Source organism: Phocoena sinus, chromosome 17, assembly GCF_008692025.1.
Source record: "Phocoena sinus isolate mPhoSin1 chromosome 17, mPhoSin1.pri, whole genome shotgun sequence".
Lineage (NCBI taxonomy): Eukaryota > Metazoa > Chordata > Mammalia > Artiodactyla > Phocoenidae > Phocoena > Phocoena sinus.
The window spans coordinates 6,038,914-6,053,404 of NC_045779.1; the positions used below are offsets into that span (position 1 = coordinate 6,038,914).

Sequence of the window (14,491 nt, forward strand, 5' to 3'; positions counted from 1 at the left end):
ACATGCCTAGGGGCCGCCTGCTGCCCCCCATGGAGACGGGGGAGTCTGGTAGGGGCATCTCCAACTCCCTAGGTCTGCCTCCAAGTCACAGTTTCCTCCCTGGAAGGAGCCTGTACGCACATCTGACGCCTGGCTTTTGCAGATGCAACCCAGGAGATGCACCCCTTGATTGCCTGGCTCTGGGGGCCAGTGGGGCTTGCATTTGTAGGACCTATCAGACCGTAGCAAACAAAGAAACAGCTCCTAACTGGCTATCACCCCAGGGCTCAGTGCAGAGGGAGCAGACAGAAATGCCCATCTCCCAGTCTTTTCCCAGAAAGAGGTCTACTTGCAGACTTTCAATTATAAGATAAGGTCTGAGGAGCTAATGTAAAATATGATGACTGTAGTTGACTGTGTTGCATAACTGAAATTTGAGACTTGAAGTTCTACTCTAAGAGAGTAGAAGTTAACTGTTCTCACCAGAATAAAAGGAAATATGTGAGGTGATGGGCATGTTAAGTAACCAGATGCGGGGAATCCTTTCACAAGATTTACATGTATCAAATCATCACACTGTACACTTTAAATCTATTACAATTTTATTTCAATTAAAAGGAAAAGAATTTGTACCATGTCAGTGCAATGAGGGTGAAGAAGAGATATTTTGGAGGAGAAATCAAAAGATTTGGTAAACAATAAACTGTGAGGTTAAAGGAAAAAGAGGAATTAAAAATGACTCTGGGGACTTCCCTGGCGGCACAGCGGTTAAGAATCCACCTGCCAATGCAGGGGACACGGGTTCGAGCCCTGGTCCGGGAAGATCCCACAAGCCACGGAGCAACTAAGCCCGTGCGCCACAACTACTGAGCCTGCGCTCTAGAGCCCGTGAGTCACAACTACTGAGCCTGCGAGCCACAACTACTGAAGCCTGTACTTCTAGAGCCCGTGCTCCACAGCAAGAGAAGCCACCGCAATGAGAAGCCTACGCACCACAACGAAGAGCAGCCCCCGCTTGCTGCAACTAGAGAAAGCCCGCGCACAGCAACAAAGACCCAACGCAGCCAAAAATAAATAAATCAATAAATAAAAAATACTGATTTGTAGCTTATGGTAAATGGTAAGAAACTTTAGAATGAATAAGTTCCATGATTCTCGAACCCCCTCAATCACTCTGAGAATATAAAATAGGAAGAAATGGAGGGTAAGTGAGGTACTTGTGATCATTTCTTTGGAGAAGAATGGGAAGAGGTACTATTGCTTCCATCACAAGCTAAAAAGAGAGGTACTGTCTGTCATGAATGTCACCAATGTCGGTTGATACTTTCATTCAAGTTAAGATGTGAGTGAAACAACATAATATACATAGTAACTCAATGACATGACACGAGCAGCTACTTCCTTCCTGTATCAGTCATTTTCAAATACTGAAAGAATGCCCCCTTTTTTTCCCTTTTGCTATTCCCAGTATAGCAGCTACAGACACAGCACACTTTTAAGTCTTAACTGCCTTGTAAACATTTTCTCCACCACATTCTTAAATTCAGAGTAGACAATGAACAAAATAATAAATCAAGGTCTTAAGTGTGGCATTTGCCAATTTCTGAGTTGTGAATACTCCCACCATGGTGAATTCCAAGCTACCAACATGTTGTCACTGAAAGTGGAGTTGGGAAGAGGTGTACCATAGCGTGCCATTACATGGTATTTCCACCATGTAGATACAATAGCTGTATAGATAATAATAAAATATATTTAGAATAGGTAATAGATAATAAAATGTATGGCATAGATAATTATAAAATGTATTTAAATAATTTGGAATTGATTTTTAGTATTTATTACATTGGTTTTTAATATGATTTCATTGTAAGTTTATGTAACTTAATTTTTTTCTTTTTTTTTTTTACTTTTTTATTGAAGTATAGTGGATTTACAATATTGTGTTAGTTTCAGGTGTACAGCAAAGTGATTCGGTCATACATATACATATGTATATAGCTATATCCTTTTTTTTTAATTCTTTTCCATTGTAGGTTATTACAAGATAGTGAAATAGTTCCCTATGCTATACAGTAAATTCCTGTTATCTATGTATATGGTGGTGTGTATCTGTTAATCCCATACTCCTAATTTATCCTTCCCCCCTTCCCCTCCATTTTTAACAATGGCTGTGTTTAACATCTACCTGTAAAATTCCTGAAAATTTAACCACAGGCTCTCCCGAGCCAGGATAAGCCACGCCCTGCACACCTCTGACTTTTAAGTACATTGAAAACACAGCTTTACTGTCCTAGCTGTCATTCTCAAACTGCTAAAATGTGGATTTTCCTCTCTATGAAATTCATAGTAAACTTGGTACAGCAATCTCTTCTCTTAATCCAGTGGACACATTCCAGTCCTAATTTTTTTTTTTTTGCCCATATGCGAGGCTTGTGGGATCTTAGTTCCCCGACCAGGGATTGAACCCAGGCCCACGGCAGTGAAAACGCTGAGTCCTAACCACTAGCCCACCAGGGAATCCTAATCTTGATTATCCATAGGAAACGACAGCATTGGTCTCCTGCTTGAAACCGCCATGTCGCTGGTTTGTCCAGTCTCTTGCCTTCACCCTCCCTCTCTGACTACTCCCTAGGTCTAGTCCGAATGTTCTCCTTTCCCCACTGAGCCCTTCAGTGCTGGTTTTTCTAAGTATTCTCGGTGCTCACATCTTATCACATCTCACACTGCCCCAGGAAGCCTCATCTACTCTGCTATCGCTCATGGGCAGTCATCACCAAACCTATATCTCCAAAGCAAGATTCTCTTACTTCCTAATATCTAGACCCACGTTTGCAATTGCTCTGTGATGTATTTTCCCTCTAGTGTCCCACATAAATTTTGAATTCAAAATGTCATAACACTCTTTTCCATTGTGATTTGATGACTATGTTTAGTGGTAGGTTTGGAGTTCTTTCTCTTTGTGTGTGTGTGTGTTTATCTATTGCAGTGTTGGTTCCCATGAGGTTTATATACAGCAACCTATAAATATACAGGATTATTTTAAGTTGATGATCTCCTAAATGATCTCTTTTATTATATTTTGTATCTATACCATTTGATGGATGTTCACTAAACCTACTGGGGTAAACATTTCATGATGTATGTAAGTCAAATCATTATGCTGTACCCCTTAAACTTATATAGTGCTGTATGTCAGTTATAGCTCAATAAAACTGGAAGGAAATAAAGCAAAACGAAACCACAAAATGTCCACAACAAACTCGTTTCTGTCTTTTCAGGTCTGCTTCTCCCTTTCAACTGAATAATTTATAGGAGGCGCCATTTGCCAAATCACCTAACCAAAACCCTCAACGTCATCCTGTATTCCTCCTCCTTTCACATATTCCCCATGTAAGACTTCAGCACCAGTTGGCTCTGGTCCTAATATCTCTACCAATTACTGCTTCTCTCTTTACCCACTATCACTGATAAAACTTTATTCCTGGGAATTCCCTGGCGGTCCACTGGTTAGGGCCTGCTGCTTTCACTGCCACGGGCCTAGGTTCAATCCCTGGCTGGGGAACTAAGATTCCACAAGCTGCACAGCGAAGGCGGAAAAAAAAACCTTAATCCTAATCACCCCACATTGTTGTAATAACCTTCTAATTTTGTAACTCTGATTCATCTTACACACTGTTATCTTTTATCTTTCTAAATCACAAACCACTTAATGGCTCCCAATTGCCTTAGACCAGTGGTTCTCAACCTTGGCTGCACAACAGAATTATCTGGGGAGGTTTTTGTCAACTAATTTTATAAATGTGTGATTTACATATAATAAAGTACACCCATTTTAAGTATATAGCTCAATGTGTTTTTAACACATACATACACACACACACACACACATGTGTAATTATCACCATCAATAACAATATAAAACATTTTCATCACTTCAAAAAGTTCCCACATATCCTTTTTCAAATTCCCCAAGCTTATCCTTCCCCCAAAGAGTTGACCCTAAGCAACCCCTGTCAGGAAAGATAAGTTTTGCCTGCTCTAGAATCTCGTATAAATTGAATCGGACAATATTTACTCTTTGACATCCGGCTTCTTTTACCCAAGATAATGTCTTTGAGATTCAGCCATGGTGTGTGAATCAGTAATTTCTTCCTTTTTACTGTTGAGTAGTATTCTGTGGTATGAATTTCTCGAAATGTTATCCATTCATTTGTTGATGGACATTTGGATTGTTTCCAGTTTGGGGCTATTATGAATAAAGCTTCTATGAACATTTGGGTACAAATATTTTTGTAAACACATGTTTTCATTCCTCTTGGGTCAGTATTTAGGAGTGTTATTGCTGGATCTTATGATAACTGAATATTTAACTTTAGAAGAAACTGTCTATTTTCCAAAGTAGCTGTACCATTCTCCATTCCGACCAGCATTGTAGGAGAGTTCCAGGCAGAAAGCCAGGACAAACATAGCTCATTTTGCTTGTTTCCCTTCTCTGGCATAGCACAGATCTGTACTGCCTGTAGTTCAATGTCTGAAAATAATCGTTTCATATATTTTGTCTCGTTTTTTCATTGTTGGGAGTGGAAGGGCAAATCCAGTACCAGGTACACTGTCATAGCCAGAAGCAAAGTCCACTTGGGGAGCGGCTTATAAAAACATGATGCTTGAGTGCAACCCCATACTAATTAAATCTGAGTTCCTGCAGTGAAAGGACGGCAGGGGAGTTCTAACGTGCATCAGCCTTAAGAATCACTGGCCCGGAGCGTAATATTCAATCTCTTCACTAAGGCAAGACCGTTCAGCATCTGCCCTAAGCCTACACCTCCAGTCTAGATCCAAACCCACACTCTCCAACCCCCAACCGTCTTTTGTCATTTCTCCTAAGGTTCTGCCATGCAGTACTTTATCAGGATAAACATGGTATTTCAAACCCATGCCTCTCCCGATGGTCCCTTTTGGTCCAAAGTTTACCAGGGGTACTTAACCTTCAAGATTCGGCCAAATGCCTTTGGCTTTATGGGTTATAAAGAGAAGCCCGGGATTTCTAGGGCAGAACGTTGTACTCAAAAGAATATCTGGACAACCAACAAATGCGAGGCTTAGGATCTGGTACCGCCATTTACAACAGGGTGAGTTTAGTCGTTATTTGTCGTCTGCTTTCCTCAGGTATAACACGGTAATAACAATACTTACCTGGCAGAGGAACAGACGAGATTACACATACAATCGAACGCACCTAGCATGGTGCACATAGCAGATGCCAACAGAATACTCCCCTTCACACCCCACACGCCACTCATAACGTTTCCTGCAAAGCTCTACTGCAAATGGCACTTTATTATCTGTTTATACCTCTCCCTCTCCCAATAGATTGTGAGTTTTATAATGACCAGGACTACTTCTTTTTACCTTTGCATCCGGGGGTATAAAAGTGCTTGGGATAAGACAGGAGTTTGAATAAATCTCAGATGAATTTAGAAGTCTCTAGTTCTGATCGCAAAGAAAGTTTACAGGGTTCTTCCTCCTCAACGTCAATTCACGCTTTGGGGGCGACGTACCACCCAGTCCTTGGCAAGGAAATGAGAGAATGTGACCGAGACTGGAAAAGGACGGTGGCACTTTTCATCAGATGAAACATCCAGGGGACGTTTTCACTGTGGGGTTAAAAGAACACGAAAGTCCGTGCTGCCCTCCAGGCCAGCGCCCAGCAGCCTCCGGGTTTACGCAAAGGCTTCTTGGCGGGGAAATTCTGAGCCAACTTCCTTTACGGAAACAAGCGGGACCGCACAGGTGGGCGGGCGCCGGAAGAAGCGCGCACGGGGGCCGGGGGAGGCGGGGACGCGCAGGGACCGCTCCGCCCCGCGGTTGCCAGGCAACCGGCCCCGGAAGTCGCGGGAGACGCTTCGGCGGCGGCGGTGCCGGGAGCGAGTGAAAGATGGCGGAGGGCGGCGGCGGCGGCGAGGCGGGCGAGGAGGGGCCGAGGGCGGTGGGGCCGCGGCCCCCGAGCGCGCGGGACTTGCAGGTGCGGCGAGCGGCGGGGCGGGGGCGCGGCGTCGGGGACGGCGCGGCCGGGGGCGTGTGGAACCGCCCTGGCCGCGGCCGAGCTTCCCCAGACCGGCTCGGGGACCGAAGTGTGATTCCGGCGCCGCGGGTCCGCCCCAGGCGGCGCGCCGGGCAGCGGCGTCGGTGGAAACAAGTGTCCGAGCCCGGCTGTCAGTGGTGCCCCTGCCTCGTTTCCCCTCCACCCCACTTGCAGTTTAAGAAGCAGCTGCTCATGTCGAATGGCGTTTGGGGGGTTAGGGGTCAGTTGAGTGCTTCACCGGTTGATGCTCCGGTCAGACTCACTGCAGAAGAAAGCTCTGCGGTGGCTGTGGGGAAGTCGAGTCACAGCGTGGGCTGGTTTGATCTTGTCTGTCTTGGATGCTGTTTGTGGCTCGATTACTTACGTGTAAAAGGGTTCCTTTTTATCAGATAGCTTTTCCCTTTTAAAGGGGTGAACTAAAAAGTATTTCATCCTGCGGCTGCGCAGCCTGGTTGTAACAGCTTACAGTCTAGAAAACATTGCACATAAGAAACAGAGAAATAAAACTTCGTAATGTTACAGGACATTGACATTAGTTAGCTAAATACCAGCGCACCAAATCTTGCTCCGCCAGATGCATCGCACTACTCATTTTAGAGGTTGTTTTTTTTTAACTCTTTGTAAGATCATTGATAAAATTCAAAAAGTGAACATCTGTAGGGAGCTGTAATTAAAAATAAATGACATTCAGTCCACAAGCCTTGGTAGAAAAGTTCTATTACTTCATTGTTACACCTTCATTCTATTTCTTTGAACAAACATATAATGACCACCTGCCGTGTAACATACTGCTAAGCTCGGGAATGCAGAGATAAATAGGACCTCAAATCCACAGTTGGTGCTGGGACACTGTTGAAGGGCATAGAAGTATAAAAGACATTTCTACCTATTTTTTGCAGAAGTAAGATACACATATATTTAACAGAACATTTTGAGATAGAGTATGAATTAGTGCCAAAATAAGTAGGGCATAAAATGACAAATTTGGAGAATGGAGAGATTGGTGTCAGGTTAGGAGATGAACTCGATGTAGAATAGTACCAGTGTTCATAGTCAGTTCAGATGCAGTAAACAGAATCAAGGGGCAGGAAGGTCTCATCCACCTCGTATTTTCTGCTGAAGACCAGTATCACTGAGAGGCAGCATGGACTGTCAGGGAAAAAGTGGAGTTTCTGGTCAGAACAACTTCGGTTTGCATCTCCACCCTGACACTTAGTAGTTATGTGAATATCGGAAAAATGTCTTAACCTCTCTGATCCTCATTGTCTTTATCTGTAAACTAGAGGTGATGGTGGTGTCAAGGATGAAATAAAGAAATGCCTATAAATTGTTCAATCCCATGTTATCCTGGATCAGACTTGCTTAGTAAATATTTGGTTCTTTTTCCCTTAAAGGAGAAAAATACTATAATTTTCACTGGTTAGTCCATGCTAATGCTATTAAACTTAAAACTGTGTGACTTAATATCCTTTCTCTAATTTAAATCTATTTTGTCTTTTTATGTGAAAAATGAGAACAACTTGGTTAATGATCACCTGATACTTGACAAGTTTATACTTCATCCACTGGATTAAGATATGATAAATTGTTGGAGATATTGTGGTAGATGTCACCAATTGGGAGAATTCCTTCCTTTCCACCATCAATTAGAAAATAGGGTTTCTTGGGTTTTTTTTTTTTCCATTCCCTGTCTACTTCCTGGTAGGTAGTTTTAAGTAGATAACTGATTTTTTATGAATGTGATTTGGAACATCAAATACACTAAGTATTCATAGTGTTTTCCTTAGAATTTAATAAGAATGTGAAGAATTTGCAAAGAAACCTGAAAACAACCAAGTGATGGCATATGAAGAAATAGAGTATGTATCAAAGATTTAAAAGAATTGGATGATGTTGTCTCCCCAGCTGGTTTCTTGGATATTGATTATTTGGGGATTATTTTATTGTTTAATCTAGCCATGTTTATTTTGAGACTTACCCATTTGGTTCAGTTTTCAGTAGATACTCCTTAACTTTCCTGACAACTCGCTCCAAGAGTCTTTCACGGTATAACTGGAAATAGCAAAAGTACCACTAAGTACCTATTTCTTAGCTGCCATGCAGCGTAGGGTTTGTTGGCATCTACATCAGGAGAGGTTTCCTCATTCACCACAAGAGGAAAGATGGATCAATCGTCATCTCCCAAAAAGCCTCCCAGCGCCGAGAGCCTCTGACTCACAAATTCAGAAATCTCCCGTGGATCTCAAACTGCGAGTAGATCCTAGGTCCTTTCCTCCTCCAAAACTGGGAACAGTCAGTGGGAAAGTTTGGTGTAGGATTGTTAGTGACAGTACTCACCCCCAAAACCTCAGTGTTCCTTAGTGTTTGTGAACATTTTCAGAGCCCTTTGTCTCTTCTCATGCCCCTCAGTCCATCCACACAACGGGGTTAACAGTTAAGGTATTTGATCGTATGCTTCTGTCCCAGGTTTCCTCCAGAATGATATCAAAAGGAAAAGATTTCTGTTTTTATTTCTTTGTTTCCATATAGGTTGGAGTTGAGGAGAATTGGGGCTAATAACTTCAGTACTTCCTAGGGTTCAGAGTGGGCTTTGGATGGGGCAAAGAGGGGAGTTCTATCAGTAAGAAAAGTGTACAGATGTCTGGCACTGTGTTGCACTTGTCACAAGTACCCTCGTCCTGTTGATGTCAGCGTCCCATATCGTTGGTTCTCAATTTTAACATACATCAGAGTCACCTGGAAGGCTTGTTTAAGCACGGACACCAGACCCCACCCCTGATTTTCTAAATCACTTGGTCTAGGTTGGGGTTTGAGCATCTGCAGTTTTCAAGGGTCCCCAGGTGATGCTGATGTTGCTTTTCTAGATTGAAACATCTCTGTTATACCTTCTGGCAGTTGTCCCTCTAAGACTGGGAATTCCAGTACTTTTCATCTTTTGCTATATATTTGATGTTCTCACCCACAATTTCAGGTTCTTTTCTCACATTCTTCACATTTCAAATTCTAGAGAAAAGATTATCAGGGCTTACGTACTTTATTCTCTCTGTGTAATTGAAATACCTCATAATCTAGTTGTTTAGCTCATGGAAGTCTGTCCTGATAATTCACAGTGCATCTTTACTTCACAGTGCACACATTTTTATCTCTTTATTTGACTGAGATTTTGTTGTTGTTTTCTACTGGTTTCAACGAGTGCATCAGTTAATTTCCTCTTCTGATGTGGTGTCATTTGCTATGTCAAATAATATAGATTAACTTTATTTAAAATATTTGCTTATGAACTTATGCCATATGATGCTTCAGGTACATCATGGATCCTGGCATTAATTCCCTCTAAATATCATTCATTTTCTGGTGATAACTTGGCCCTTTCAGCTAGGTGGACTCCCTGCTATAATGTAATTTTCTCCATATTCCTATTTTGTTAATATATATTCCACATTCCATGGAGTCAAAAGGCATTGTTTGCATTATTCATTTATTTTATAGAAGAAGATTATTTGATTTACAGGGTTTATTCAGATCATCTTAAAGCAAAAAACAAGGTCCAAAACTATAGCAAATATAATCTCAGTTTTGAAATCTATAACATTATCTGTGTCTCTTTATGATTCATGCTGAGTTGTAGTCTACATAATTCAACAAGAATTTGTTGGGTGCCTGTCATGTGCTATGTTAAAAACAATTTGGGAAACCTAAATTATAGTAGGGGGGATGAAATAGTAAGAAAAGTACACAAGTGATGACAATGTAATGTTTAATATAAATGTGCTATGAGGATTTGGAAAAGAAATACCACTTTAGTTAAGAAAATTAGAAAAGGCTTCTTGAAGGATGGCTGAAATGGCCCTTTGACATACAGATAACATTTTCATTGATGGGAATAGGAATAGCATAAAAGTAATTCATAGAGCGATATTATCAGCTCATGAGGAAATCCATAAAGGAATACGGTTTTGAAGAAATTTCAGGGAGGTAAAAATTTCTGAAAACTTTGGGCCGAAGTAGTCAGAGTGTCTGTCTGTCTCTGCCTCTGTCTCTTCTCATTTGTTTTGTGGTGGGTTTTTTGTTTTGTTTTGTTTTCTCCTTTTGGAGAGGATAAGTAGGAAAAGACCATAGGAGACATATAGATAACACTGCAGGAAGAAAAGAAACCTTGGGGAAAATGAAACACTGACACAATCATTGCTGAGCATTTTTTAATAATATCTTCTCGGAGCACTTGCCTGTGCTTCACATACATTATGTAATACCTCTAAGGTATTGTTTTAATAGGCATTAAAAGATGAGGGAACTAAGGCTCAGAGAAGTTAAATAATCTGCCCAACACAGTTAGAGCCTAAATTAGGATTTTAATAAGTCCTTCTAGGCTACGTAGCACTTTTATAATTAGGATTTCCTGCAAAATTGCCATGTTAGAAATATGAAAGTTGACATATGTGTAGGGGGTGGAGGTAAAAAATTAGGTGGGAAAAATAAAGACTCATTTTTGTTTTCTTGTGTGCATATTTTAAAGGTTGACTAATGGAATCTGCAGAGAATTAACTTTGCCCCAGTTCCCTATTTTTCTTTTCCTACTGAGGAAAGAATCCCTGGAGATAGTTTTTATATTTCTCATGTTTCTAGAAGGAGCATTTCATCTGGGTTTTGGGGGGATTTGGGGATTTTTTTTGTCTTTTTTTAATTTTCCAAAGATTATGGTCATGCCAATTATAATTAAATAGCCACAAGGGGCATAAAGGAAAGTTTTTGAGTTGTCCAAGAAAGTCAGAAGTGGGAACAAAGTAACTTATATGATAATGAAATATTTTGAAAATTTCTTAAAATTCCAGTTTCAGAAACCATGCTTTATTTCATTTTGAAGATATCCAGCCATATATCTATAAAGCATAATTTGGTAATATTGCTTTCTAAGAGTTATATAAACTGTATATATCATTCATTGAAATGAAGCTCATTTTCCTAAACTTGATGAAATTTATATGTCTGGTAAACTTTTAAGTAGAATAATTTTGGAATTGTTTCATGTACTCAGATTTTGAAAACTTGAACAGCTAAGTGAAATATTTTTATGGGATCTGATGAGAGCAAACTGACATTAGTGTGAAACATCTTCAAGTATTTTTAAAAGAATTGTAGGTCCAACTTTGAAAATGATCTGTTACCAAATAGTTTTTGAAACTGTTGAATAGTTCATTGAAAGTAATTAAACAATTATTGTAACTTTAATTTATTCTACTATATGTGGCATTTTTGGTTCATTTTATAAATGAGAGATGCAGCAGTTTTATTTTGGAAGGGAGTCATCTTCTGAAATGGCAGCCTTCATTTTTCATTAGACATCTTTACTACTCAGTTACAAGTTAATTTTCTACTCATAACTTGTCATTGTGTAGAAGGGTTTATTTCTAGTGTTTTTATACTTTATAACAAATCTATTATTCTATAGTTGGCCTTGGCAGAATTATATGAAGATGAAGTGAAATGCAAAGCTTCCAAATCTGATAGACCTCACGCTACAGCCTTTAAAAGCCCACGAACACCACCTCAAAGGTAAGTTTTGTTTTGGTTTTTAAACTTGTATCTCTTTTTAGTTCACTAATCCCACATTATTTTAAATGGCCCCGGGAATTTATTTTTAACTATAACTTCTTAAAATAAATGTTTTTTAGATACTATTTCTGAAACTTTAATAGTCAGAAAGCCAGAAGAAACTTATGGGAAAATTATCTTAAATACTTAATATTTTGATAGACATCACATAGCATAATATACTGAATAGTATTTTTCTTGGGCACCGTGGTTCTTTTTTGAGTCATTGGACTCATTGAGGATCTGATGAAAGTTATACCCCCTCTCCCCCAGAGCAAGACTTATGTACAATTTTGTCAGTCGTTTTTAAGGGTTTGTGTGTTTCTTAAAGCGCATCCATGGAGTCCTTCATTTAAGAATCTATAACTTCAGGAATCTGTCTTTCCTTCTGTTGGGTGATGACCCATCTAGTAATGATCTTCTAGATAGTATTTACTATTGTTAAAATCCCTGAACTATAAAAACAACCAACAGTGAAGTTTTAAGAGATGAGAACCAGGTATATTTTATTGTCATGAGTTTTCTTGTTTCCAGGAATGTTTTCCTCGATGTCCCTTTAGTACTGCAAATCTCATTACTGGGGAGAAACTTGAATTTTCTCATTATATCTCATTTTCAGAAAGTCTGTTCTTTTATCAAAAGTTGAAAAATTCACTGGAAGTTATTCTTTCTTTTTTGTTTGTCACTAGTCTACCTTATTTCTTTCTGTAGGGGAGGTAAAATGACATCCCTTTCTGGACCTGAATGGAAATAAAGAATAATATTTATAATTTTCACCCCACCTTTTTATTTTACAAATTTTAAAATCCATAGATAATCAAAGATAAAGACAATGAATATATGCTGTGTCTGCTCCGATATTCACCAGTTGTTAACATGTTATATACAGCAGTACATTGGTGCACACGCTGTCTTTTACTCGACCATCTGGAAGTAAATTACAGCCATCATAGCACTTCATCCCTAGAGGCTTCAGCCTGCACCCCCTAAGAAGAAGCCCACACTCTTTTATAACCTTGATAACATATCACACCTTAGAAAATGAGCACTAGTTGCGTGAGTCATTTAATCCGTAGTCTATGGTCAGATACCCTTAGAGCCTTTCAGGTTTAGGATCCAGCCAAGGGCCATGCGTTCCACTCATGATGCCTGTTTGGTATCTGAATCCAGAGCATTTTCCCCAACCTTTCTGTTGTCTGCATTTAGCTCATCTATATAATCTAAAGCTTATTACATGGACTTTGAAGAGCCGGGGCCAGATGTCTTTTAAAATGTGCTTCACGGTCATTGTTTCCTCACGATTAGATTCTTGTTAAACGTATTTGTTAAGAACACTAGTTAGTGATGTTTTCTGCTATGTATTATATCACATCAGAAGCCATATGGTTTCAGGTTTTCCCACTATTGGTGCTATGTTCACTTGGTTAAGGTGCTGACCACCACCCCACTCCATCGGAAGATACAGTTTTTCCTTTATAATCTGCAGGTTGGTATCTTGGCACGGTTTGAATATCCTTCCCTTTCATTTAATTCTTATTTAATATGTATGTTTGTGTATGTGTGTATGCCTATACACACATACATAGACATATATATATATAATATTTTGTATTTTAACTGCTTCCTTAATCTATACAGTCTCTGAAATTTTGAAAGAGCTCAAAATATTAATGTACCAAAGTTTTACTCATTAACTATTTGGCCACTGTTCCCCAGTTTGAACAGATTTTGAATGACTTAATTTGTTGGTATAACAAATCAAAATATTTGACTTCTTAAAATAAGATTAGTGTATTAATATTTTCCTTGCTCTTCGAATATAATCCTTAAGATATTTCAATGAGTGGTTTTTTCTCTTTTATGCTATCTGAAACAGTGTTGCCGTTAACAGTTATAATTTGATAATGCAATTTTTAAGGACTTTGTGCCTCAGATTTGATTTCTAGAAGTATTTACATATCCAAAAAGAGGAGCTGCCTTAAATATATTGGTTGATGCTTATACTATGTTTAATCTGCTTAAAATACAATGTGAAGCAGATTATTGGCAATGTTTTCTTCTTGCGAAGTGTGATATTTTCGAATGCTAAGTATGCAGTTCCCTTGACTTCACATTAAGCATTGACATCTGCCGGGTTTCATTGCATGTCTACCGCTCTGTCTGGTACAGAAAACAGTCTTAATTAATGGTCCACCTTCTTGGACAACATTAGATATCAAAACATTCATCTGTTCATTGTCATTTTAAGTCACTGTGTACATAATGTGAAACTTAAGTACTCTAGGCGTAGTGTGACCTATTTTTAATTTACAAGAGGAGGGGCAGGATCTACAGAAAAACTCACAGAAGTTAGCCTGACAGCTGCTTTTACATATTCATCCACAGAAGCTTCTCTGTCACAAATAGAACTTTAAAAATGTGAGTCTTCTTGTCCAAAAATGTAAGAACTTAAAAAAAAATGTCCCCTACAAGTCATGAGACACTAGTATGGTTTTGAGGATTCAGTAAGTCTATCAGATGTCTAGCACAGTGTCGGTACCTAGCTGGGCCTTAAAAGGTTATTAGGATGTGGGTAAGCACAGAAGACAAGGAACAAGATAGGCCCAGAAGAAAAAATAATAAAAATGCCAAGAGCGAGCCAGAAAGGAGCAGCAGAACGTGAGTAGCCTCGCGGCAGGTGAGGCTGGGTGGGCGGGGTGCTGCCGTGTGTGCTTCGTGCACGTGGAGCCTCAGCCTTCCCCCAGAGCCCCTCTCCGGGAAGGGCCGCGAGCTTGGTTTAACGCTTTGTATTACTGTCTTGAAATTCTCAATACACTTTGAGCAAGGAGACTCCTA

General features: G+C 39.7%; 1 protein-coding gene across 3 annotated transcripts in view; it reads left to right on the forward strand.

Moving 5' to 3' along the window:
- Window positions 1-5,864: 5,864 nt before the first annotated feature.
- The window catches only part of UBXN2B (UBX domain protein 2B), a 28,608-nt gene continuing 19,981 nt past the window's right edge, over window positions 5,865-14,491 (forward strand). For all 3 annotated transcript variants that reach the window (XM_032610192.1, XM_032610193.1, XM_032610194.1), the window contains exons 1-2: window positions 5,865-6,004; window positions 11,514-11,617. In XM_032610192.1, coding sequence (XP_032466083.1) covers window positions 5,918-6,004; window positions 11,514-11,617 — 191 coding nt within the window. In that variant the 5' untranslated portion in view covers window positions 5,865-5,917. The remainder of the gene's footprint in view (window positions 6,005-11,513; window positions 11,618-14,491) is intronic.